General features: G+C 50.7%; 3 protein-coding genes across 3 annotated transcripts; 2 read left to right on the top strand and 1 right to left on the bottom strand.

Moving 5' to 3' along the window:
- Positions 1 to 327: 327 nt before the first annotated feature.
- LOC109772362 (respiratory burst oxidase homolog protein F) lies at positions 328 to 9,011 on the top strand. The gene is made up of 14 exons (XM_020331046.4): positions 328 to 1,459; positions 1,553 to 1,712; positions 1,828 to 1,876; positions 2,562 to 2,675; positions 4,407 to 4,829; positions 5,904 to 6,287; positions 6,362 to 6,457; positions 6,533 to 6,648; positions 6,793 to 6,960; positions 7,038 to 7,197; positions 7,422 to 7,619; positions 7,704 to 7,832; positions 8,005 to 8,083; positions 8,277 to 9,011. Exons 1-14 carry the CDS (start codon positions 739 to 741, stop codon positions 8,384 to 8,386), a joined length of 2,907 nt encoding a protein of 968 aa, XP_020186635.1. The 5' UTR covers positions 328 to 738; the 3' UTR covers positions 8,387 to 9,011.
- Positions 9,012 to 9,224: 213 nt separating this feature from the next.
- Positions 9,225 to 11,285, bottom strand: LOC109772363 (anthocyanidin 5,3-O-glucosyltransferase-like). Its single transcript, XM_020331047.4, has one exon. The coding sequence runs from the start codon at positions 11,010 to 11,012 to the stop codon at positions 9,312 to 9,314; it is 1,701 nt and encodes a 566-aa protein (XP_020186636.2). The 5' UTR covers positions 11,013 to 11,285; the 3' UTR covers positions 9,225 to 9,311.
- A 3,282-nt stretch (positions 11,286 to 14,567) lies between these two features.
- Positions 14,568 to 16,339, top strand: LOC109772361 (anthocyanidin 5,3-O-glucosyltransferase-like). The gene has a single exon (XM_020331045.4). The coding sequence runs from the start codon at positions 14,758 to 14,760 to the stop codon at positions 16,198 to 16,200; it is 1,443 nt and encodes a 480-aa protein (XP_020186634.1). The 5' UTR covers positions 14,568 to 14,757; the 3' UTR covers positions 16,201 to 16,339.
- Positions 16,340 to 22,559: the final 6,220 nt, after the last annotated feature.

The raw sequence follows: 22,559 nt of genomic DNA, 5'->3' as shown, positions 1-22,559 counted from the left end.
TCGCTCGCAAGTCGCTGCCGGGGCACGCAACGAAAACGAAGCGAGAGCGTCGCGATCGCACGCCACGGCACGGCGCGGCGCGTCGCGAGGTGCCGCTCGACGATACGCGGCGCGCGCCGGGACGTGACGGCGCGCGCGCGGGCAACGCCGGAGCACGCAATGCATGGCCACGAGCGGTTCACGCGGCCACGTCGCACCGCCGCCCGCCGGGTCTCCGCCTTGACCAGCTTTACTACTACCACGGTGTGAAAGTGAAACCTCAGCTGCTCCTACGACTTACCGCTACATGGTGCTGGTCAGCAGCACCGGGAGTCGGGTCGTGCACTCGTATTTTCTGGAGATCGGCGCAGCTAGCTTAACTTTGTCGTCACTAGTACCACCACTATTAACCAATCTTTTACGGCGGCTGGCCGGGCCGGGATATTCATGTCTGCTCTTTTTCTCCGGCCACAGCCCCCATCCACACGCGCAGTGGAACGACAAAGCCTGGCTGGTGAGCACAAAGCTTTAGGCTACGCTTAGCTAAGCGAGCGAGCCAGCCAGTAAGTACTACTACTCTACTACAGCGCGTAGCATTAGGTCGCCTTCGTTGGACTGTTGCGTGAGCTATATCATCCCTCTCGTCTCCTCTCTCCCCCTCGCTCCCACCCCTTCCCCAAAATCGTCAACCCAGTTTGGTGGGTCGCAGCGCGGCCGTGTCGGGCGGACTGCTCTGCCGGAGGGAAGGAAGGAGCCGTCATGCGGGGGGTCGCCGGCGGTGGCGGGGCCCCGGGCCGGCCGCGGTGGGGCGGCGGCTCGGGCGCCACGACGCCGCGCTCGCTCAGCACCGGCTCCTCGCCGCGCGGCTCCGACCGCAGCTCCGACGACGGCGAGGAGCTCGTCGAGGTCACGCTCGACCTGCAGGAGGACGACACCATTGTGCTGCGCAGCGTCGAGCCGGCCGCCGCCGCAAACGCCAACGCGGCCGCTTCTGCCGCCGCCTCGTCGTCGGGGGCGTCGCCGTCGGTGATGGGATGGAGCGCGGAGCCGACGCCACCGCCCGGGGCGGGCCCGTCGCGGTCGCGGTCGCCGGCGATCCGGCGGACCTCGTCGCACCGGCTGCTGCAGTTCTCGCAGGAGCTCAAGGCCGGGGTGTCCCGCGCCAAGCAAATCTCGCAGGACCTCACCAAGCGCTTCACGCGCACCCAGAGCCGCGCCGCCCTCGCCGAGCCCCCTCAGCCCCCGCCGGCCGCGCACCCGCCGTCGGGCATCGAGTCCGCCCTCGCCGCCCGCGCCGAGCGCCGCCAGCGCGCGCAGCTCGACCGCACCAAGTCCACCGCGCAGCGCGCCATCAAGGGTCTGCGCTTCATCAGCGGCAACACCAAGGCCAGCAACAACGCCTGGATCGAGGTCCAGCGCAACTTCGACCGCCTCGCCCTCGACGGCCGCCTCTCCCGCGCCGACTTCCCGCAATGCATAGGTCAGCTTGGTCGCTTCAAATCTCCTCCCACCAATCCTCAAGCCGCTTTGCTCGCCCCCCCTCTCCTAATCCCTAGCCGCATTTGGTTTTCAGGGATGATGGAGTCCAAGGAGTTCGCCATGGAGCTCTTCGACACGCTGTGCCGGCGGCGGCAGATGCAGTCGGACCACATCAACAGGGAGGAGCTGCGCGAGATCTGGTCGCAGATCACCGACAACAGCTTTGACTCGCGCCTCCAGATCTTCTTCGACATGTAACAACCCACACCCCTACAATCCCCAACCAACCTCCTGCCAAATCATTCTGCGCGCTCTGAGTCCGCACCATTTCTCGCCCCGTTAACGTGGTACGGTTCAATCCAATCACAGGGTGGACAAGGACGCCGACGGCCACATCACGGAGGCGGAGGTGAAAGAGGTACCACTACTTACTACTGCTGCTGTTCTTCATACGTAGTATCTCCTTTCCTTTTTACCCCGGTCGCGCTTGGCAGTTCTGCTGCTGCGACAGTACAAATTCTTCCATTTTGGTAGTAGCAGAATATTCGGACTACTAGTATATTTTGATGATTGGGCCGTCCATTCTCGCCATGTCCTTGTCTGCTGGTTGTCTGCAAGCTTGCGCTCCAGGATTCACGCATAAGAACCGTATGTGTGGATTGGGAAACATTGCCGACTAATCAAGGCCCCCCACCCCCAGCGAGACTGGCGGGGGAAGAAACCATCATCCCTGGCCGGCGCCCACGCACCAATCTCTTTCTACATGAGCTTTTTCTGTTCTAGAAACACGGGAGGAAGGTTACGTAAATTTACCACGGATGGCGATGGAAGTCAGTCGTGAAGGGAAGACCAGATCGAACGCAACAGTAGTTGGTGGGGGGCGTTCCCGTCAGGCTGGCCAGCTATTATAATCCGTTCAACAGGGGGGACTTTTTAATCAGAGATTTAATCTAATCTATTGTGTTCCGTTGATGTGATTGTGACATTGTGTAAAGGGCCTAGCCAGGTTGTGTTGTTTGTTCATCGTGCCTTTTTCCAAGCTGTGAAAAGGACGGTTCCTGAATCCTGATGATTAAAGGTGGCAATTTGCTTTGTGTTTCCAGATCATCATGCTAAGTGCGTCCGCGAATAAGCTGGCGAGGCTTAAGGAGCAAGCAGAGGAATACGCCGCGTTGATCATGGAGGAGCTAGACCCCGAAGGCCTCGGCTACATTGAGGTATAAACTATGGATTCCTTCTGGCTTCCCGTCACTATCCTCTGTGTTCCTTGAAATTTTGCTTCTCAAGACAGCAACGCTATTGTTGCTACTGGAAAACAAAGTTCTGTATATTTTTATTCCTGCCAGTCAAATGCCGTTGCTCTCCTCCAGCAAATATCCTAGATATCATTCTATCTTTGTTTCTACTTCTGCCCTCGTCCACATGTCTATTTTAACATACCCAAAGGTTGAACCAATAACCATCTTACTTGCTGGCCAGTCTGGGATACAAGTTCCCGTCGTGTGTCTCTCAATGGTCAATGCTTTGCTGTCGGTTCACTTTCTGGAGCTCTAGCTCCATTCCAAACATATGGAAAATTGCAGTTATTCGTAATAGAGGAAACTGGAAACCACGGGCCTGGAGCCCTTAGGTCTTCAGAAAAGAGACATCATTAATAACTGTACTTGAAGTCATATATGTTGGTTCGCTGAAGAAGGGGCTTCCTCTTTAAGCAACATCAACGTAGTAGATGCAGTAAAAGTGTTGTGGTGATTGACATGTTTATGCTGAAAATTGACACAACCAAAATAGAATAGTACCTGTGCTTCAAGCTGGTGAGCACCTGTATAGCAGAATATCAAGTGTAGTTCAGTCCGAATCTTCTCATAATTTGCCGTCTTCAAATGAGATTTTCCACATTGCACATCTAACTGTATGTTGCTTAATTCTAGCAAGAAAGGTGTAGTTTATCTTTGCCATCCACACTGAAACCTTTTTGATCCTATCAAGAATAGAGACTGTTGCTGGCAGGAGCCTGTGTCATCCATAGTCAAATTATATCCACCGTCCCGCCTGATGTTGCATTTGTGAGACAGCGACGGCACATTACCCTAATCAAATACAAGGCTCAGTGCCCAGTATCACTTGTTGTAGAATTGTTGTTCTGATATCGCCAGGGTTACCATTACTTTTGACCTTCATTAGGCGCCAAGTCTTATTTGTCTTATTTAGTGGACAAAGTAATTATATCCACATCAAATACTGCAGCAGCCTCACTTCTGTGCTATACCTAATATGCAGTGCTTTAGTTCCATTTAAATTTCTTATGTGTATGCGTCTCTTCTAGGCTGTGTTTGTTTGGGAGACTGTCGAAGTGTAGCACTTGTACAGGTGGATATTCAATACGATGCCCCTCTTTCTTAGGATGGAGTTATTGCGTGCATGTTCCCCAAGATTTAGCAGGTATGGTGCACTCATATGGGAGCCATGTGTGCCACCAGATGCAATCATAATCTTGTGGGGCCTTCTATAGTTTGGTGGGCTATTTGACTTTCTGTTCTCAAACTGATGTGCACCGTTAACCTGCCGTGTATTTCCTGATCAGTATAACTATGGATAATTTTCGACTGTTGGTTGGGTCATATGCTGTTTTAGTTAGACAACACAATGGCCTTTCATTGTTAACTCCACTACGGTTAATTACCTGATAATATTATGGTGGTTGGATAAAAGTGTGTTCTGTGCTTTTAAAATTGAAATGTTCACACGTTGAAGTGATATATCATAAGATCATTTGGTTATCACTTTAAATGATTATAATTTATATAATTGTCTGGTTTATGGATAGGCCAAATTGATGGGACTTATTACCAGCAAATATTGTAGAAAAATGTGCCAGTGTTTCTTGAGGCCATATTCTACTTAATGTTGGGACACATTAAAAACACTGTTTGTGATTGTCGTTGCAGCTTTGGCAGTTGGAGACGTTGCTACTGCAGAAGGATACATACGTGAACTATAGCCAGGCCTTGAGCTACACAAGCCAGGCACTGAGCCAGAACCTTGCTGGCCTAAGGCACAAGAGCCCGATCCGAAAAATGAGCAGCAAATTAAGCTATTATCTGGAGGACAATTGGAAACGCCTCTGGGTACTTGCACTGTGGATTGGGATAATGGCTGGATTGTTCATTTGGAAATTTATCCAGTACCGCAATCGGTACGTATTTAGTGTGATGGGCTACTGTGTAACAATTGCAAAGGGGGCTGCTGAGACCCTTAAGCTGAACATGGCACTCATCCTCCTACCTGTATGCCGCAACACCATTACTTGGCTGCGTAATACAAGAGCTGCACGGGCATTACCGTTCGATGACAACATCAACTTCCATAAGGTTAGACATTAGACCCTCATTGCTTTTGTTATTGTTTGTTGATTTCTGCGAAATTAATCCATGTCCAACTGTCCAATAAATTTCCTGCAGAATTTCCTTGTTCTGAACAGACCCAGGATATATTTTTGTATGTGTTGGAAAGATATCTCTCCACACTTTCATTATCCGTACCTAGTTTCTGTAGACCGCAGTGATTGATCTTAATACATGTGATGCAACAAAATTTGGTTAAATACATGGGTCCTTCCCATGGTTGATGGTTCCTACATGTGGGTCTGACATCACATGTGCCCAACACTATGGAGGGGACATAATAGAGCTTAGTTAATAGACGACTCCCCCATACTTTCTGTCTGAAAGCTTTCTCTGGTGTCCCGATAATTGGTGCAGTTTAGAAAATGGGTTATGAACTTGAAACAACAATCATATTTTACCTGGTTGCTGTTTAAAATCATTTTATTGGCTCCTGTTATCTTATGTTTTGTTTTTAAATTAAGCTATGGGATAGTCATTCTTTTCCATCAGCAGTATTTGACTTACACAAGCTAGTCATGCAAGTTCAGATCCTGAAGGCATGCTTTTATATGAGTGTTAAAGAAACAACCTTTGGTCACATATACTCCCTCCGTTCCAAAATAATTGTCGTGGTTTTAGTTCAAAATTGAAGCAATACCATGACACTTATTTTGGAACGGAAGGAGTAGTATATAAGCTCTGTACCCACCTAAATTAAGAGGATGAGAGAAGCTGAAACCTGGTACCATACAGAAGTCGGATGGCCATGATTAGAATGCAGCTGTCAGCTGACAGTAATAGTTGGGCTGTAAAGCTGGCTCATCCGAAGCTCTTCTCATCAGCTAACTAATGCATGGACAAGCTGTGGTCCAGCTCATTTTCATTTGAACGCACAAAATGAAATAATGTAATAAACAGAAATAATCCAGGTGTATAATGTGATCATTAGTTGTGCCTAATGTGTCTGTTATCAACTTACCATTCGTACTCTAGGCTAATTTGACACATAATGATATAATGGTTACAGCTAACAATGAACATTTTGTGTTGCCATGGCAGACTATTGCGGCGGCAATTGTGGTTGGTGTTATCCTTCATGCAGGAAACCATCTTGCATGTGATTTTCCACGGCTTATAGATTCCTCAGATGAGACGTATGCTCCACTGCGCCAGTACTTCGGGGAGACCAAGCCAACATATTTGGCTTTAGTCAGAGGAGTGGAGGGTGTAACTGGAGTTATTATGGTTGTCTGCATGCTCATTGCTTTTACTCTAGCAACCAGGTGGTTCCGTCGTAGCCTGGTGAAGCTTCCCAAGCCATTTGACAAGCTAACTGGCTTCAATGCCTTCTGGTACTCCCATCATCTGTTCATCATTGTATACATATCACTTGTTATTCATGGAGAGCGTCTATACCTTATCCTGGATTGGTACAAAAGAACGGTTAGTTTATATCTTTTCTTCTCCTTTACTCTCTTTACCTGAATAATTTTGTAAGCACCTAATCTCTTTTGCAGACATGGATGTATCTTGCAGTCCCTGTTGGGTTATATGTAGGGGAGAGGACTCTGAGGTTCTTCAGGTCTGGCAGTTACTCTGTCCGGATATTGAAGGTCAACCCACATTAAATTTGAAATTTGAGTTCTATTTCCATGTCTGGTACGCTGACACATACACTTGCTTTGCAGGTGGCCATATATCCTGGTAATGTTTTGACATTGCAAATGTCTAAGCCACCGACATTCCGTTACAAGAGCGGGCAGTATATGTTTGTTCAATGTCCAGCTGTTTCACCATTTGAATGGTACATGCCTTTTAATTGTAAATAAACTACAGTTGGAACAAAAAAAATCGCTTTTACACTATCTAGTATGTTTATGTACAGTTTATTTGTAGAATAGGTATGCATTGCACTTCATTCAATCTCAAATACTCTTACCCTTTTCAGGCATCCCTTCTCGATAACTTCAGCACCCGGGGATGATTTTCTCAGTATCCATGTCCGACAACTTGGTGACTGGACGCGAGAGCTCAAGCGTGTATTCTCTGCAGCTTGTGAGCCACCTATGAATGGGAAAAGTGGCCTCCTTAGAGCAGATGAGAACACCAAAAAAACGTATGGCTATCCTTCTTATTCAGAGGCAATAATATGTTTGTGCAATCGGGATCTTGATAATTATTTTCAAAATGCAGTTTCCCAAAACTTTTGATTGATGGACCGTATGGTTCTCCTGCACAAGACTATAGCAAGTATGATGTTTTACTACTTGTTGGGTTAGGAATTGGTGCAACTCCTTTCATCAGCATATTGAAAGATCTGATTAACAACATCATCAAAATGGAGGAAGAGGATGTAAGCGAATTTTCCGTGTACCCTACTACAATTAGAACTACTATTGATTCTTGACAGGCTATACTGCAATCTATATCATGTTTCCAACTGGCGTCTTCCTTATACCCTAACCGCAGGAAGAATTATAATATTCAGTGATTTATTTATCCATCTATTTGTGCTACATTTTACCAAAACTATGAAAAACTAGGCTAATTAATTAACTCATCAACCTATATTTGCAGGAAGCCTCAACTGATCTTTACCCACCAATCGGACCCAGTAAGGCATCTGTTGACCTTGACACCCTTATGAGGATTACGTCAAAACCAAAGAGGGTTTTTAAGACAACAAATGCTTACTTTTATTGGGTGACACGCGAGCAAGGCTCTTTTGATTGGTTTAAAGGAATCATGAATGAGATTGCTGAACTAGATCAAAGGGTAACTATCAGCTAAGCCTTTTTCAAGTGACACACTGTGTTTGCTCGCAATTTAGTTCTTACAGCTGTCTTTCTTCAATACTAGAATATCATTGAGATGCACAACTATCTCACAAGTGTTTATGAGGAAGGAGATGCCCGGTCAGCACTCATCACAATGCTGCAAGCTCTCAACCATGCCAAGAACGGCGTCGATGTAGTGTCTGGAACTCGAGTAAGTCACAAGTTATGACATGCCAATTGGCCTCATGCCAGTCTTAGTATTAGCAGTATTAATGTTGGAATTTTGCTATATTATTAGGGTGAGATGTGGAAAAGAAACATGTTAGCATGCCTGTTGAGTTAATTTTATGTGCTCGCTATTTACTGATATACTGATTTCGCAGGTGCGGACACATTTTGCAAGACCAAATTTTAAGAGGGTGCTGTCTAAGGTAGCCTCCAAGCATCCTTATGCCAAGATAGGTAAGATACTAATTAAAGCTTTGCCTTTTCATGCTTTTAGCTGCGAAATAGTACCCATCACCACGTTTTAGTACTTCAGTCAAGATGCAATACAGCAACATAAATAGCACAGTTCTGGCTGTCCAAGTAATTTGGGTATGAACTTATATAATGTGATCATTGCAAAGAAGGTAACTGCTACTGTTTCTTGCAGGAGTGTTCTATTGCGGAGCTCCGGTTCTGGCGCAGGAACTAAGCAACCTTTGCCATGAGTTCAATGGCAAATGCACGACAAAATTTGAATTCCACAAGGAGCATTTCTGAAACCAGGTAAACCGCACAATAGGAAATTAACACAGGATTGTGTTGTATGTATGTCGTCTTTGCTTGTTGCGCGCCAGACTTTGGGGAGCAAGGGAAAGAATCACCTAGTGCTTTGTCGGTGCACTGATTGCCAGTTACGCAATGTTACTCAAGAAAGGAAGCCGGGGATCAGCTGGTAGTACATACATTACACATCAATCATGGATTCAGAAGTATATATTACTGTCGTGCTGGTGATGACCGCACCTCTGTAAAATCTCCTATATGCGGATGCGGAGTCGACACAAAGACGCTGATCTCCTGAATATGGTTTATGGTTTTGACTACATGCTGGGTGATGTGATGTAGGACAATAGGGAAGGCCACCACAGGCACAAGGCTAAGTAACTGTGTATATTTGCTTGTAGCTGAGTTGTCAGGCCACAAGTTTGGTTCTTCTCACTTTGTAATTATACAGACGGAAACACAAGCAGGGGGAGTACAGTACAGTTTGATTCTTTTCTTCTCTTTGTATGTAAAAAGTTTAGGTTGGTAGTGATTGGGTCCGGATTGAGGACATGAATGGACTACATTCGAGCTTGTGTTGTTTGTTGTGCCACGATAGGATAACATGCATTCTTTTTCATGGGGTTGTGTGATGTTGAGACCCCTTCTCGTTTTTGTTTGGACTTCTGTGTGATACATGTTGCTGATGATGTATGGAATACGATCATATTTGAGAAGGGGGTCAAGTTCTTCCTCCCCCATGAACATGGCCATTGCTGTCGCGGTTCGACGGCTATCACCTTGCCGTCACCGCGACAGCGATCACCTCGCCGTCAGAATTCATCGACGATAATCTAAGTTATGTTTTTTTCATTTCACGTGATATGATTCGACAAAACTGTAACACGACGATAATCTAATCGAAGTTCTATATCAGGCTCTAAAGATCTCTAAGAAACTCAGCAAACGCCGTCCGGGATGCTCCACCTTCGTCCAGCGCCTCGAGTGCCTTCTCCTTGGCAGCCATGGCTCGCTCCCGCAGCGCCTCCCCGCCCCTGGACTCAATCACCCACCGCACCTTGGCCTCCACCTCCGCCGCCGCCACCACCTCCCCGTCGTACCCGGCCATCTCCACGCCGGCGCCCATCTCCTCCACCACGAACACCTTGTTCTGCCTCTGCTCCGCGTACAGCGGCCAGCAGATGAGCGGCTGGCCCGCCACGATCGCCTCCAGCGTCGAGTTCCACCCGCAGTGCGTCACGAAGGCGCCCGTCGCGCGGTGGTGCAGCACGTCCGCCTGCGGCGCCCACGACTTGACGACCAGGCCGCGGCCGCCGGTCCGCTCCAGGAACCCCTCCGGCAGCAGCGCGGCGAGGTCCGGCTCGCCGAGAGCGTCCGCGAGCAGGTCCGGCCCGCCGTCCGCGCTGCGCGGGCTCTGCACCACCCACAGGAACCTCTGCCCGGACCGCTCCAGCCCGGCGGCGATCTCCTCCAGCTGCGTCTTGGGGAAGGTGCCCATGCTCCCGAAGCAGAGGAACACGACGCTCTTCTCTGGCTGCGCGTCCAGCCACGCCAGGCACTCGTGCTTCTTCTCTTCACCGCCACCGCCGCCGGCTGAGATCATGGGCCCGACGCAGTACACCGGCGGCGTGGCGCGGCCGGGGACGCACGCGCCGTCCCTGAGCGCGCGCAGCGCCCTGTCCTCCAGCCACTCGAACGTGTTGATGACGATGCCCCGGGACTCCGGAATCCGCTCGAACGCGTGCAGGAAGCTCTTGTACACCTCGTTGTGGCGGTCGAGCGCGAGCCCGGGGAGGTCGGTGGGCTTGAAGGGGCGGTTCCCGGGGAAGGAGAGCGGCGCGTCGCCGATCTCGCCGAGGCTGGCGTCGCCGATCTGGGCCTGCATGCGCGGGAGGTAGAGGTTGACGGCGAGGCTGCTGGCGCTGCCGGTGTAGAAGACGTAGACCGGCACGCCGAGCTCGGCGGCGACGTCGACGGCGTCCGCGCAGAAGCAGAGCATGTCGAGGACGAGGGCGCGCACGGAGGGCAGCACCGAGCGGAGGTAGTCGCGGAGCGGCGCGTTCATGCGGCGCAGGAGGACGAAGGGGTTGGGCGCCTCCGCGGCGTCCGGGGCCACCGTGCCGTCTGCGTCGGCGTCCGGCGGCGTGGGCAGCACGTGGAAGCGGACGGACGGGTTGGCCGCGGCGGCGCGCGCGACGGCGGCCGAGGTGTCGGTGGCCTTGCCCGGCGGGACGTTGACGATGACGGTGACGGCGAGGCCGCCTCGCAGGAAGATCTTGGCCAGCTCCACCATGGGCACCAGGTGGCCCACGCCGAGCCCGGGGTTCAGCACCACCGTGTCTCCCATGGCCGGACGCCGCCGCGTACTAGATTCCATGTGCGGGAGCCTCGGAAGAACCGTCTCTCCTAATACCATGCCAGATGACACGGTCGGTATTCGCGGTGAGATACTAACAGTAACCAACCCTCTTTTAAATCTACACCATCCAAGTTTGTGTTTTTGAAATCGAGATAGGTTCGCTGATTGTACTGAACTACCTGGCAGAGTCTTGTGACGGGCGGCACGCGATCTGAAACTTGTATTCCGGTGGCTGCAGATTTCCAAGAGACGAGACGGCATATTTTGGAGTGAGCAGAGTAAAAAACCACAACTTTTTTTTAGTTGGACCCCACAACATTTAGGGTTAGGGCTTTCAAAATTCAAACACCGATCCTAAAAAATAGGGCTTTCAAGTACCGTCACATTCTGTGATGGGTGTGTCTAGGACTCGGTCGACTCTCAGTCGAATGATCTCACCTAGAGCTGACTTGGGCTATTCTGCCTCCCTGGTTAGTGGGTTCTAATTTCCTCTGTTATGGGCTTGAGTTCTGGGCTTTTCTTTATCTGTTTTGTTTTGTTTGGGCTGTTTGTTTGTTTGTCTTTTTGTCAAAAGAAAAAAAGCTACACCCCAGAACAGAGACAGCTAAAAGGCCCATCTGTACCTAAATGACGAGAAATCCTTCCGTTCCCCGCTTCTTCTTTTAGTGAAAAGGAGCCTCGTTGAAAAATTTCCATGCACAAGTTAGGTTGCTCTGTGTGCGCGCACACTTTGGTTAGAGTTGGGTTCAGTTGGTGAAAACAATCAGCTCTTTTTATCAGTTTTACAAAAACAGAGGTGCTTGGAACCTGACAGCGGCTACTTCAAAAACCGCTCACAAGCTACTTCAAATTTTTTTGGCCACTTCATTTCCGATTAGACACATCAAAAACTGCCCAAGAAAAAGGGGAATCCTTCATTTCGAAGCAATCAGAAATTGGGCTCCGCTCGAGTAAAAACACAAACACAGGCAGAACAAAAAAATTATTGGCACCTCAGTCGTTACTCTAACATTTAAACTAGTCTCTTGCTATGGGATCTCTCTATGAATGGTAATTTTGGCACACATAGGTGAACCCTAGAGAGAAAACTGGAGTAGGGGTGCTGCATTTTGGTGCGCAGACACAACGGTGGGGATTGATTTACTTGGGCAGGTAGGTACCTTATCTGCTCTGCAGGGCGCGAGTTAGCCTGAAGTCGCACCAGCGTGGCCGTGGATCTCGACGCCGGCGACTTGTGTCATAGACACCTTCGAGGTACGGGCCCCCGTGTGTGACCTTCTCTCGTCCTCTCTCCCTCTCCCCTCTCTCTCTCTACCTATATCTAAATTAAAATAGTGATGGCTAGACATTTCTCGCAGAATGTTAGAAGACGTTGGTGAGACTCCCCGTCGGCCCCTCCAACAAAACAAAGTCCAGATACAACCATGCTGAAAAGACATGCAATTGCAGTCGGATGGTGACACTTGTAGTTGCATGCCTAGTGTACACATGCAACTACCCCCGGCTTTCCTGAGCTCAGGGAATGGATATGCAATTGGCACCCAAAAAGTAAAAAATAAATAAAAATGCATCCATTTCGTCACTTCGACGGCGGTGGCCACAAGACAAGCTATAACCCATATGAAAATGCAGAGGTGGATATGAATTGCATTTGGGTGCCGACAGTCCCAGTTGCGAGTCTAGTGGCATACATGCAATTGCAGTCGACATGGTCCACATGCAGTTGCAACTCAGGGAATGGGCATGCAACCGGCACCCAGAAAAAAATAAAAAGAATGCATCCTTGCTGTTACCCCGGCGGCGGCAAGACAAGCTATAACACATATAAAAATGAAGCTCAGAGGTGGACATGAATTGCAGTTGGCCGCCGACACTTGCAGTTGCGAGTCTAGTGGTAGACATGCAATTGCATGTCCACATGGCTCGCATGCAGTTGCAACTCAGGGAATGGACATGCAACTAGCACCCAAAAAATGCGTCCTTGTCATCACCCAGGCGACGGCACACAAGACAAGCTATAACCCATATGAAAATGCACCTCAGGGGTGGACATGAATTATAGTCGGGAGCCGACACTTGCAGTTGCGAGTCTAGTTGCAGACATGCAATTGCATGTCGAGATGGGCCGCATGCAGTTGCAACTCAGGGAATCGGCATGCAACTGGCACCAAAAAAAATGCATCCTCGTCGTTACTCCGGCGACGGTGGCACAGAAGAAAAGCTATAACCCACCAGAAATTGCAGCTCAGTGGTGAACATAAAATTGCAGTCGGTGCCGACACTTGCAGTTGCGAGTCTGGTGACAGACATGCAATTGCAGTCGACATGGCCCGCATGCAGTTGCAACTCAGGGAATGGGCATGCAGCTGGCACCCAAAAAAAATGCATCCTTGTTGTCACTCTTGTGGCGGCAACACACAAGACAAGTTATAACCCATATGAAAATACAGGTCAAGGGTGGGCATGAATTGCAGTTGGGTGCCGACACTTGCAGTTGCAAATCTAGTGACAGACATGCAATTATAGTCGACATGGCCCGCATGCAGTTGGAACTCCGGGAATGGGCATGCAAGCACCCAAAAAATAGAAAATAAAAATGTATCATTGTCGTCACCCCGGCGGCGGCACACAAGAGAAGCTATAACCCATATAAAAATGAAGCTCAGGGGTGAACATGAATTGCAGTCGGGTGCCGACACTTGCAGTTGCGAGTGTAGTGACAGACATGCAATTGCAGTCGACATGGCTTGTATGCAGTTGCAACTCAGGAAATGGGCGTGCAAGCACCCAAAAAAATAAAAAGTAAAAATGAATCCTTGTGGCCACTCCGACGGCGGCACACAAGACAGGCTTATAACCCATATTAAAATGCAGCTCAGGAGTGAACATGAGTTGCAGTCGGGTGTCGACACTTGCAATTACAAGTCTAGTGGCCGACATGCTATTATAGTCTACATGGCCCGCAAGTATTTGCACCTCAGGAAAAATAGGCATGCAACTGGCACCCAAAAAAATAAAAAATAAAAATGAATCCTTGTCGTTACTCCCACACCTGCGGCACACACAAGACAAGCTATAATCCATATGAAAATGCAGCTCAGGATGGACATGAAATTGGCGCCCCCTCTCTTTAGTTTCCGGCGTGTTGCAACCCTTGCAATTGCAGTCGGCATGATTACGTGTAAATGTAGTGCAACAAAAAAATTAGTAAAAAACATGAAAAGTGAACATGCCCGTTCATAGACTACTACAACAACAAAAACACACATAAACTTTTAGTCTTTCACGTCTTGCAAAAAAAAAAACTTGCACGTGGCCATGTGAAGGAGATGAATGGCCAACGTGAGAAAATGGGCAACACGAGCACTGGAAAAAAGCCCAGCCTAGAAGAAAGCCTAATAAAATATGGACAAAGAAAGAACACACAACACCCGTTGCGGTAGTATCCATCTCCAAGTGTCCAACAACACGGACGAAAAGGCAAAGAGAAAAAAAAGATAACGGGCCGGCCGCACCAGTAGAACAGGCTAATACTCGGGACATCAGCGATCGTGAAAAGCTGGAAACGATTGAACGAACGGGAACATCGACTGAGACTTCACTAAAACTCAGTCGACTGAGTTTTAGCAGTCCCCAAAATCGAATGCGCTATGGCCACGAGGGGAAGGAGGACGAGAATACAAAGTTTATAAAACTAGTACAAATTTGATTTGGTGGAAAAGAATCTGAAAAGGAGTTTGTCGAAAAGGACGACACTGAAAGAACGCGGAGTGGAGGAGAGTAGTTTGAAATTTCATTTTGCATTATAGACTGTCTAGATCAGTGTACCAGTGGTTGTTTCGACCATAATGACATCTGAACCGAATATAATTGCATGCCAAACTGTAGTACTACGTAAAGACTATGAAAGACTAACGCCAACCTACCCAGCTACGAACGGAGTAAGGCTTCAAAGCTGGTCGTCACAGGTCCATCCTCTCCCTGCGCCAAAGACGATCCACTGCAGATGGAGAACACGGTGGTTCTGTACCCCGGCATCGCCGTGAGCCACTTCGTCCCCATGATGCGGCTCGCCGGCTCGCTCCTCGAGCACGGCTACGCCGTCTCCGTCGCGATGGTCATCGACCCCGCCGTCACGGGGGACACTGCGTTCGCGGCCGCCGTTGGCCGCGTCGCCGCCGCCATGCCGTCCGTCCGCTTCCACACGCTCCCGCCTGTGGAGGACCCGCCCAGGCTAGCCCCCGGCCCGCAGTTCCTCGCCAGCTACCTCCGCCTCCTGCTCCGCTACAACGACCGCCTCCACGACTTCCTCTGCTCCTCCACGCGCGTCCACGCCGTGGTCGTCGACTCTGTGTCAGTGCCAGCTGATGCGCTGGAGGTCACCAAGAGGCTCGGCATCCCCGGGTACGTCATGTTCACCTCCGGCGCCGCCACCCTCGCGGCCTTCGCCCAGCTTCCTTATGTCCTCGGAGAGGGGAGCCGGACAAGCTTCAGGGAGCTAGGCGACGCCCCTGTCGAGTTCCTTGGCCTTCCGCCCGTTCCGGCTTCTCACCTGTTCGCCGAGGTGCTCGAGGACCCGGAGAGCGACACGTACAAGAGGATGATGGCCGGGCTGTCCCGGGTCCCGGACACCCATGGCATCCTAATGAACACGGTCGAGTCGTTGGAGGCTCGCGCGGTGGCCGCTCTCAGGGACCCTCGGTGCCTCCCCGCCGGCCGGGTCATGCCCCCGGTGTACTGCGTCGGACTCGGGCCATTCCTCGGCGACATCGAGGGCGAGGCGGACGAGCGGCACGAGTGTCTCGCCTGGCTAGACGCGCAGCCGGACCGCAGCGTGGTGTTCCTCTGCTTCGGGAGCACGGGCATAGCGAACCACTCCGCGGAGCAGCTCAAGGAGATCGCCGCCGGCCTGGAGAGGTCCGGCCACCGTTTCCTGTGGATCGTGCGAGCGCCCCACGGCGGCGATCCGGACCTCAACGCGCTCCTGCCGGACGGGTTCCTGGAGCGCACCGGCGGCCGCGGCATGGTCGTCAAGCAGTGGGCGCCGCAGGCCGAGGTGCTCCGCCACGGGGCCACCGGCGCGTTCGTGACGCACTGCGGGTGGAACTCGGTGCTGGAGGGCGTGGCGGCGGGCGTGCCGATGCTGTGCGGGCCGCTACACACGGAGCAGAAGATGAACAAGCTGCTGATGGTGGGGGAGATGGGGCTCGCCGCGGAGATGGTCGGGTGGCAGCGGGGGCTGGTGGAGGCCGCCGAGGTGGAGCGCAAGGTGAGGCTGGTCATGGAGTCTGAGGAGGGCAGGGAGCTCAGGGCGCGCGCGGCGCAGCACCAGGAGGCCGCGGCCGCGGCATGGAGCGACGGCGGGTCGTCGCGGGCGGCGCTGGCTTTGTTCTTGTCGGACGTGGACCGCCGGTGGCAGGCTCGGGCTCGCGGCGGGGAAGCTGCGTGAGCTTGGCCTACGCCCACGGCATTCACGGTACTCGTGCAGCAATGTCACCACAGAGTGCTCCTACACTGTATGCGAGCGACTGATTGAACCAGACATGTTTGACAGCGGTCATTTTCTGTAATAAAATAAACTAGCGATACCCGCGCCGCGCCCATTGATGCATCATGACGAAATACGTTGCGGCATAGTAATGCTAGTTTGCTAATTTCTTTTATTTGACTAATTTAGATTTTAGAGAAAAAATGTACGTGTACACTTTGGGCGTTACAATAAGGCAAGCAATGTATAAAGGTGAATTGGAAAGCAAAGATTTATTCAATCACATGATCGATATATTTTAGAAAAAGTAGGAAGTACACATTGCTACTGATTATTGCTGAGATGGCCATGCCTTAAAGATCTGAATATGCCATATATACGATCAAATTTGTCCGATCTATGTACTGAGAAATAATACAGTTCATTGATTTCTCTTCCATTTTTAATCTGCATGCAGATGCAGATAATGGCAAACAAATGGTTGCAAGAATCAAACCGTTACAAATATTAAAAAAATATAGATCTGAATACAGACCCAGGAATCAAGATTCCAAAGATACGTTTAATCTCTTCAAAATAGATGCTTCAAACATCAAAATGGATGAATCTGTAAGGCATAGTAGTTGATGTCGATTAGCAGGTATTGTGTGGTGGATTGGAAGACCTCAGTTTCTGACCAATTTTCATCGACCACACAGGAACAACAAAACATCCCTTGAACAGGTCAAGCGGATTAGAGCAGCAGGGAAAGTCCTATGCTGAACTACTGTACTTGTAATTTTAAAAGCATCACGATCCTCTGTAAATATGCACCCTTTACTCCCTCACACAAATAAACATGCTCCTTTTGTCATATAAATTGTGACTGAGCTCTCTCCAGTGCCTGAAGCCTTTAACATGCTAGTCTCACTCATGTGGCGAGTCTTGTTTTAACAACTCTGAACATTATTTCGTAGATTTTTGATGGACCACATGAAACAAAACAAAAACTGCATGTACACTACACACAGCAAATACGAAATAACTTCAAAATCATCTCTCTTTGCAAGATCCTACGTGCTGTACAGACCTAGAAACACAATAAGCATTACAAACCTGCAATCCACAGAAAGTGCTATACAAGTAACTCATCTGTAGGATTATTTATGTACTACACTAAGCACATTCTGACAATCTGAGTGTCACCTATTTACTCATTACATGAATTACTTAATCATAGCACTGAACTCTGGAGAACTACATCCCTACTGTTATAGAATAAAGCAGAACTTAGAAACAAATCCAACTATGTGCAACAATTAATAATTGAACCTATAAAATTTACTTGGCCTGTACATAAAGAGGATACTAAGATGCGGTTAACTTCTAAAAAAATACGTGCTTAACTGAAGATAAGGCAACGGAAATAACAAACTATGAGAAATAAAAACAAAATTATATACATTTTACAAAAGAAACTATCATGTAGATTTCTTGGTGGGTAAGTGACTATGAGAATCAATGATCTCTGTATACTTCTATCTTTTTAGTTTCTTATGTATGCATTTCACGGTTATCTTCAAACAAAATTGGTGGCGATCCATATGAATTCCTGCAGTGTCTAGAGATCATCTCCCGTTGGTCCTGCAGCACGATTAAATTCAGAGAAGATTATGAGGTCCATCGAGATCCCAAGCGAAATACAAAGAATTTGAGCAGTAACATGCATCTAGTAGAAATAAGTGAAGCACATAAAAAAAGAGCAATTTCTAGCTAGAAAATCAGAGAGATAAGTGGCCAGAGAAACCTGCTCCTCCTGTGCAGACAGGGAGAAGGCGAACCGCTGGAGCTTTGCCCGCTCCAACTTCATGCCATGGATGAAGAGCTACAGGCGCTCGAGGTTACCAAAACTACGCAGCGCGAGGCGCACGGCGCGTGGCCGGCATTAGCGGACCTCCGCCCTTCCGTGACCCAGATGCAACACCGAGTCGAGCCCTGGAAGGGCCGGTGGCTCTCGAAGGCGGCGCGGGTAATCCTCATCAACTCCTCGCTGGCTAGCCTTCTCTGGTTCCTCATGAGCTTCTATAGACTCCATGAGACGCTTCACCAGGAGGTGGCCAAATATCAGTCCAGATTTTACTGGGCTGGCGAGGGGGACAAGCAAAAATACCATATGGTGAGCTGGCCGGACATTTGCAAACCCAAGGACCAGGGAGGTCTGGGGATCTTATCCTCCCGTCGCATGAACATTGCTCTCCTGTCCCGATGGCTATGGCGTATTGCCAACGGGGAGGGCGGCCTCTGGCTTACCATCATTCAGAATAAGTACCTCCGAGGACAACCTCTTGCTTTCTGCCAGCGCTTTGGGGGATCCCAGTTCTGGCAGGCGGTGATTCAGCTCCTCCCCGTGCTCTGGATTGGCACTTCCATCTCGGTGGGTTCCGGGTCCTCGACCCTGTTTTGGTTCGACCGCTGGCTTGGAGATTCCCCTCTGGCCGCCCGCTTCCCGGGCTTATTTGCCATTGCGGCAGATCCCCGAATTTCCGTCGAAGCGGCCCTTATTGACTTAGGGCGCCTCGCCTTTCGGCGCTCCTTTGGCCCCCAGGAGGTTGACGCGTGGGACGCCCTTCTACAGGACATCGCTCTCTTGCCAATGCAGGTAGAGGGCGCCACCGACTCCATGGCGTGGCATCTGGAGCCCTCGGGATGCTTCTCCACGAAGTCTTTGTATGCTGCCATCGCCCCTTCGCTGGCCCCTGAGCCCTTTAGCCTGATCTGGGACATTCGTCTCCCCCTCAAGATCCGGATATTCCTCTGGCAGTGGATTCGGGGACGTCTCCCCTCTGGGGTGGAAGTCCTCAAGCGCAATGGCCCTGGGGACGGGATGTGTCCCCTGTGCGCCACGGTGGAGGATTCGAACCACATTTTCTTCAACTGCTCCACTGCCCAGTTCCTGTGGTCGTGCTTCAGTGAAACGGTCGGCGGACAGTGGTGCAATTCCAACTTCCCTGACCTACTCGCGGAGATCGATGCCTCCTCCCCGCGTTACCGCCATATTAGATGGTTGTGCATTGGGATCCTTGCATGGACGCTTTGGAATATTCGCAACAAGCTCGTTATTCAGAAAGTTCCTTTGCGACGTGCGACTGACGCGATCTTCAAAATGTGTGGCTATTTGCAGCTTTGGCGGCCGCTTAGCCGCCCCCAGGACCGGAGCACCATCGACACCCTCCTCACCGACCTTCGATCGATGGCCTTCCGCATGGCGCCCCCGCTTCCGCCACCACCGCCGGAACCTGATTAGGCTGGACTCATCCGTGGCGGTTTTTTTTGTGTGTGTCCCTTTGTTCTTAGGGCTTGTTGAGCTGTGCCCTCAGCATTAACCCCTTTGGTACCGTGCGTTCTGTGCGGCTGTGACTTTGAGTGTGTGTTTGTGTGTGTGTGAACTCTGTTGGCTGTTTGATTCGGGCGGTTTGCTTTATCTATAAAGCGGGGCGAAAGCCTTTTTCGGTAACTACCGGGTGGCGCTAATAGCAGCTGGTCGCAGAGCAACAGCTCCACGGTATTGTCGTCCATCCGCTCGTCGGTCGTGATCCTCATGGCCAGGCGCACAACATCCAGGCTTCCGCGTTGTCGCTGCCCGCCGTCTCGATCGCCGCCTCCACCAACGCCATGGAGCGTGACGCCGCTTGTCAAGGAAGGCCGCAGACCGCTAGGATCCGACCATGGTGGGGCATGCTCGGGGATGCGGCGTACGGAGCACCGTTCCCTCTCAGAAGAAAAAGAAGAGAAAAGGATCGAAGAGCAGGTCGAGGCCCTGCAGCCACCATGGCCGCCACTCAAATATTTGGTGTTGCATCTCACCAGCGTTGTACAGCAGGATTTGATGGCCGACTTCCAAAGCCAAACCGTACCGCTGGCCCTCCCTTGCACATGACTGATTAAGAAGAAGGGTGCGAGGCGAGGGACACAACGTGTCCCACATACCAGGAGGCAGAGGGAGAGGGGGCTCACGCCCCCGATGTCGGCAAAGGCATGGAGAACCAACACTGGAGAGGACAGGCCGCGTGCCTGGGGAGAGACAGGCGGCGCTCCCCATGGGATGGCCTCGCCGCCGAGGAGTTGAACGCCATCAAAATCAACCTCGCCTGCTCGCCTTTTTCAATGTTTGCGCTCCCCGTATGGCTTGATTGTGGTGAGTGAAAAGAAACAGAAGAACACAACTTATATAGAGATCGAGCAAGGGCCGTGGAGACGATGCTAATGGAGGGACACCGAGGAGATCCTTTTATAGCTTGTAGAGCAGCGACGATGGATCGGTGGGCGGTGGGCGGTTGTCGGTGTCAAAACCGGCGTATCTCGGGTAGGGGGTCCCGAACTGTGCGTCTAGGATCGATGGTAACAGGAGACGGGGGACACAATGTTTTACCCAGGTTCGGGCCCTCTCTATGGAGGTAATACCCTACTTCCTACTTGATTGATCTTGATGAATATGAGTGTTACAAGAGTTGATCTACCACGAGATCGTAATGGCTAAATCCTAGAAGTCTAGCCTATGAGTATATGATAATGATCTGGCCTATCCGGACTATGCCCTCCGGTTTATATAGACACGGAGAGATCTAGGGTTACATGGAGTCAGTTACATAGGAGGAAATCTTCATAATCGGTCGCCTAGCTTGCCTTCCACACCAAGTAGAGTCTAATCCGGACACGGGTGCAATCTTCGGTTTTCATGTCTTCACAGCCCATCAGTCCGGCCCACGGATAACAGACCGGACGCCCGAGGACCCCTTGGTCCAGGACTCCCTCAGTAGCCCCCGAACCAGGCTTCAATGACGAGGTGTTCGGCGTTCGGATTGTCTTCGGCATTGCAAGGCGGGTTCCCTTCTCCAAGTAATGTATTCGGCTGTTGACTCAATATTGTTCCCCTCGGCTTCTGCGTGCTAATAACTTCGCCTTCCACGTGTCGAGCGAATGCAGAAAGTCAGGGTATTTTTGCAAATAACACCCCGTCCACGCGAGGGAGCGCGCCTATTAAAGATACTGGATCTCAGATCCATGCGACGCCACACCGAGAAGAACCCCGTAGACTGCTAGGAGAAACCATTCCAGCATGTCTAGCATTCCCGGCTCCTCCTCCCGCTCCAGCCCAAAGAAAAGCGAGTGGGAGAAGTGCTCTGTGTCTCACAATCAGTTAGCGAAATTGCAAACACAGGGATTTCTTCCTCCCGCGGATCTGGTCCCTATTCGAGCAGGGCTGGCTTCCTTCAATGGTGTGGCTGAGGCGGAGGACTCCCCTAATCCGTCCGGGGGGGGGGAGCGAGTGTGCTTCGTCCCCTATCTGATAAGAGGCGTTGGATTTCCAGTCCATCCATTCCTCTGAGGGCTTCTGGAATATTATGGCCTTCAGCTGCATAACTTCACTCCCACCTCTATCCTGCACATCGCAGGTTATGTTGCTTTATGCGAGCTATTTCTGGGTGTTGAAGCCCATTTTGAACTGTGGAGAAAATTGTTCTGTCTTGTCCCGCGTAACCATGAGGGGTCAATATTTGAAGTGGGCGGAGCTGAAGTATGGCGCATCGCCGATACCGGATACCTGTCCGGCACACCAAGGAAGGCATCTAAAGAATGGCCTTCCGAATGGTTCTACATCGAGGACGTTGCACTTCCCGACCCAGTTCGAAAGGGTCTCCCTGAATTTGCAAGCGTTCCGCTAAAGAAACGCCATAGTTGGCGCCCCCGGAGCCTTGAGGAGGACAACAGTGCGGAGGTTGGTCAACTTTTGGGCGAGATAAAGACGCTCGCCCAGTCCGGATTAACAATGGTTGAGGTAATGGCGACCTCCATAACGCGAGGGGTTCAGCCGCTTCAATATAGAGGGCTCCCAATGTGGCACTACAACGGGGAGGACGACGCCTCCCGCTGCGGTCGAAAAGGTCCGGGTACCCCCGCCGCTCTGGCCAAAATACTGGCCGAGCTGTTCAAAGGGGAGGAAGAGGAATTTCTTCGCATCAATCGCAGAGATGGATATTCTATGTATAATCCTCCCAGTTGGGTAAGTCCCAATCCTTCTGCTTTACTCATTCCGCTTCCCGGATTACCTTTGATGAATTTCTAATCTGCTTACAACAGCATTGGCGAAGAATCACGGAGGAGTTTTACAGCCCCGCCCCACAGCCCGAGGACCACAACCGGGAGCTGGATCCTGGGTCCGAAGAAGATTCGAACATATTCGTGGTACTCGCGGAAGGGGTGTTTTACTAGGCAAGCTACGATGGCAAGGAAGTGGCCATTATCGCCGATTATCCTGGTCTTCTTCCTGCTTCCCACGTAAG

Source organism: Aegilops tauschii, chromosome 1 (genome assembly GCF_002575655.3).
Source record: "Aegilops tauschii subsp. strangulata cultivar AL8/78 chromosome 1, Aet v6.0, whole genome shotgun sequence".
NCBI lineage: Eukaryota > Viridiplantae > Streptophyta > Magnoliopsida > Poales > Poaceae > Aegilops > Aegilops tauschii.
Note: the sequence above shows the minus strand (reverse complement) of the source record. Positions and strands in the feature narration are given on the sequence as shown.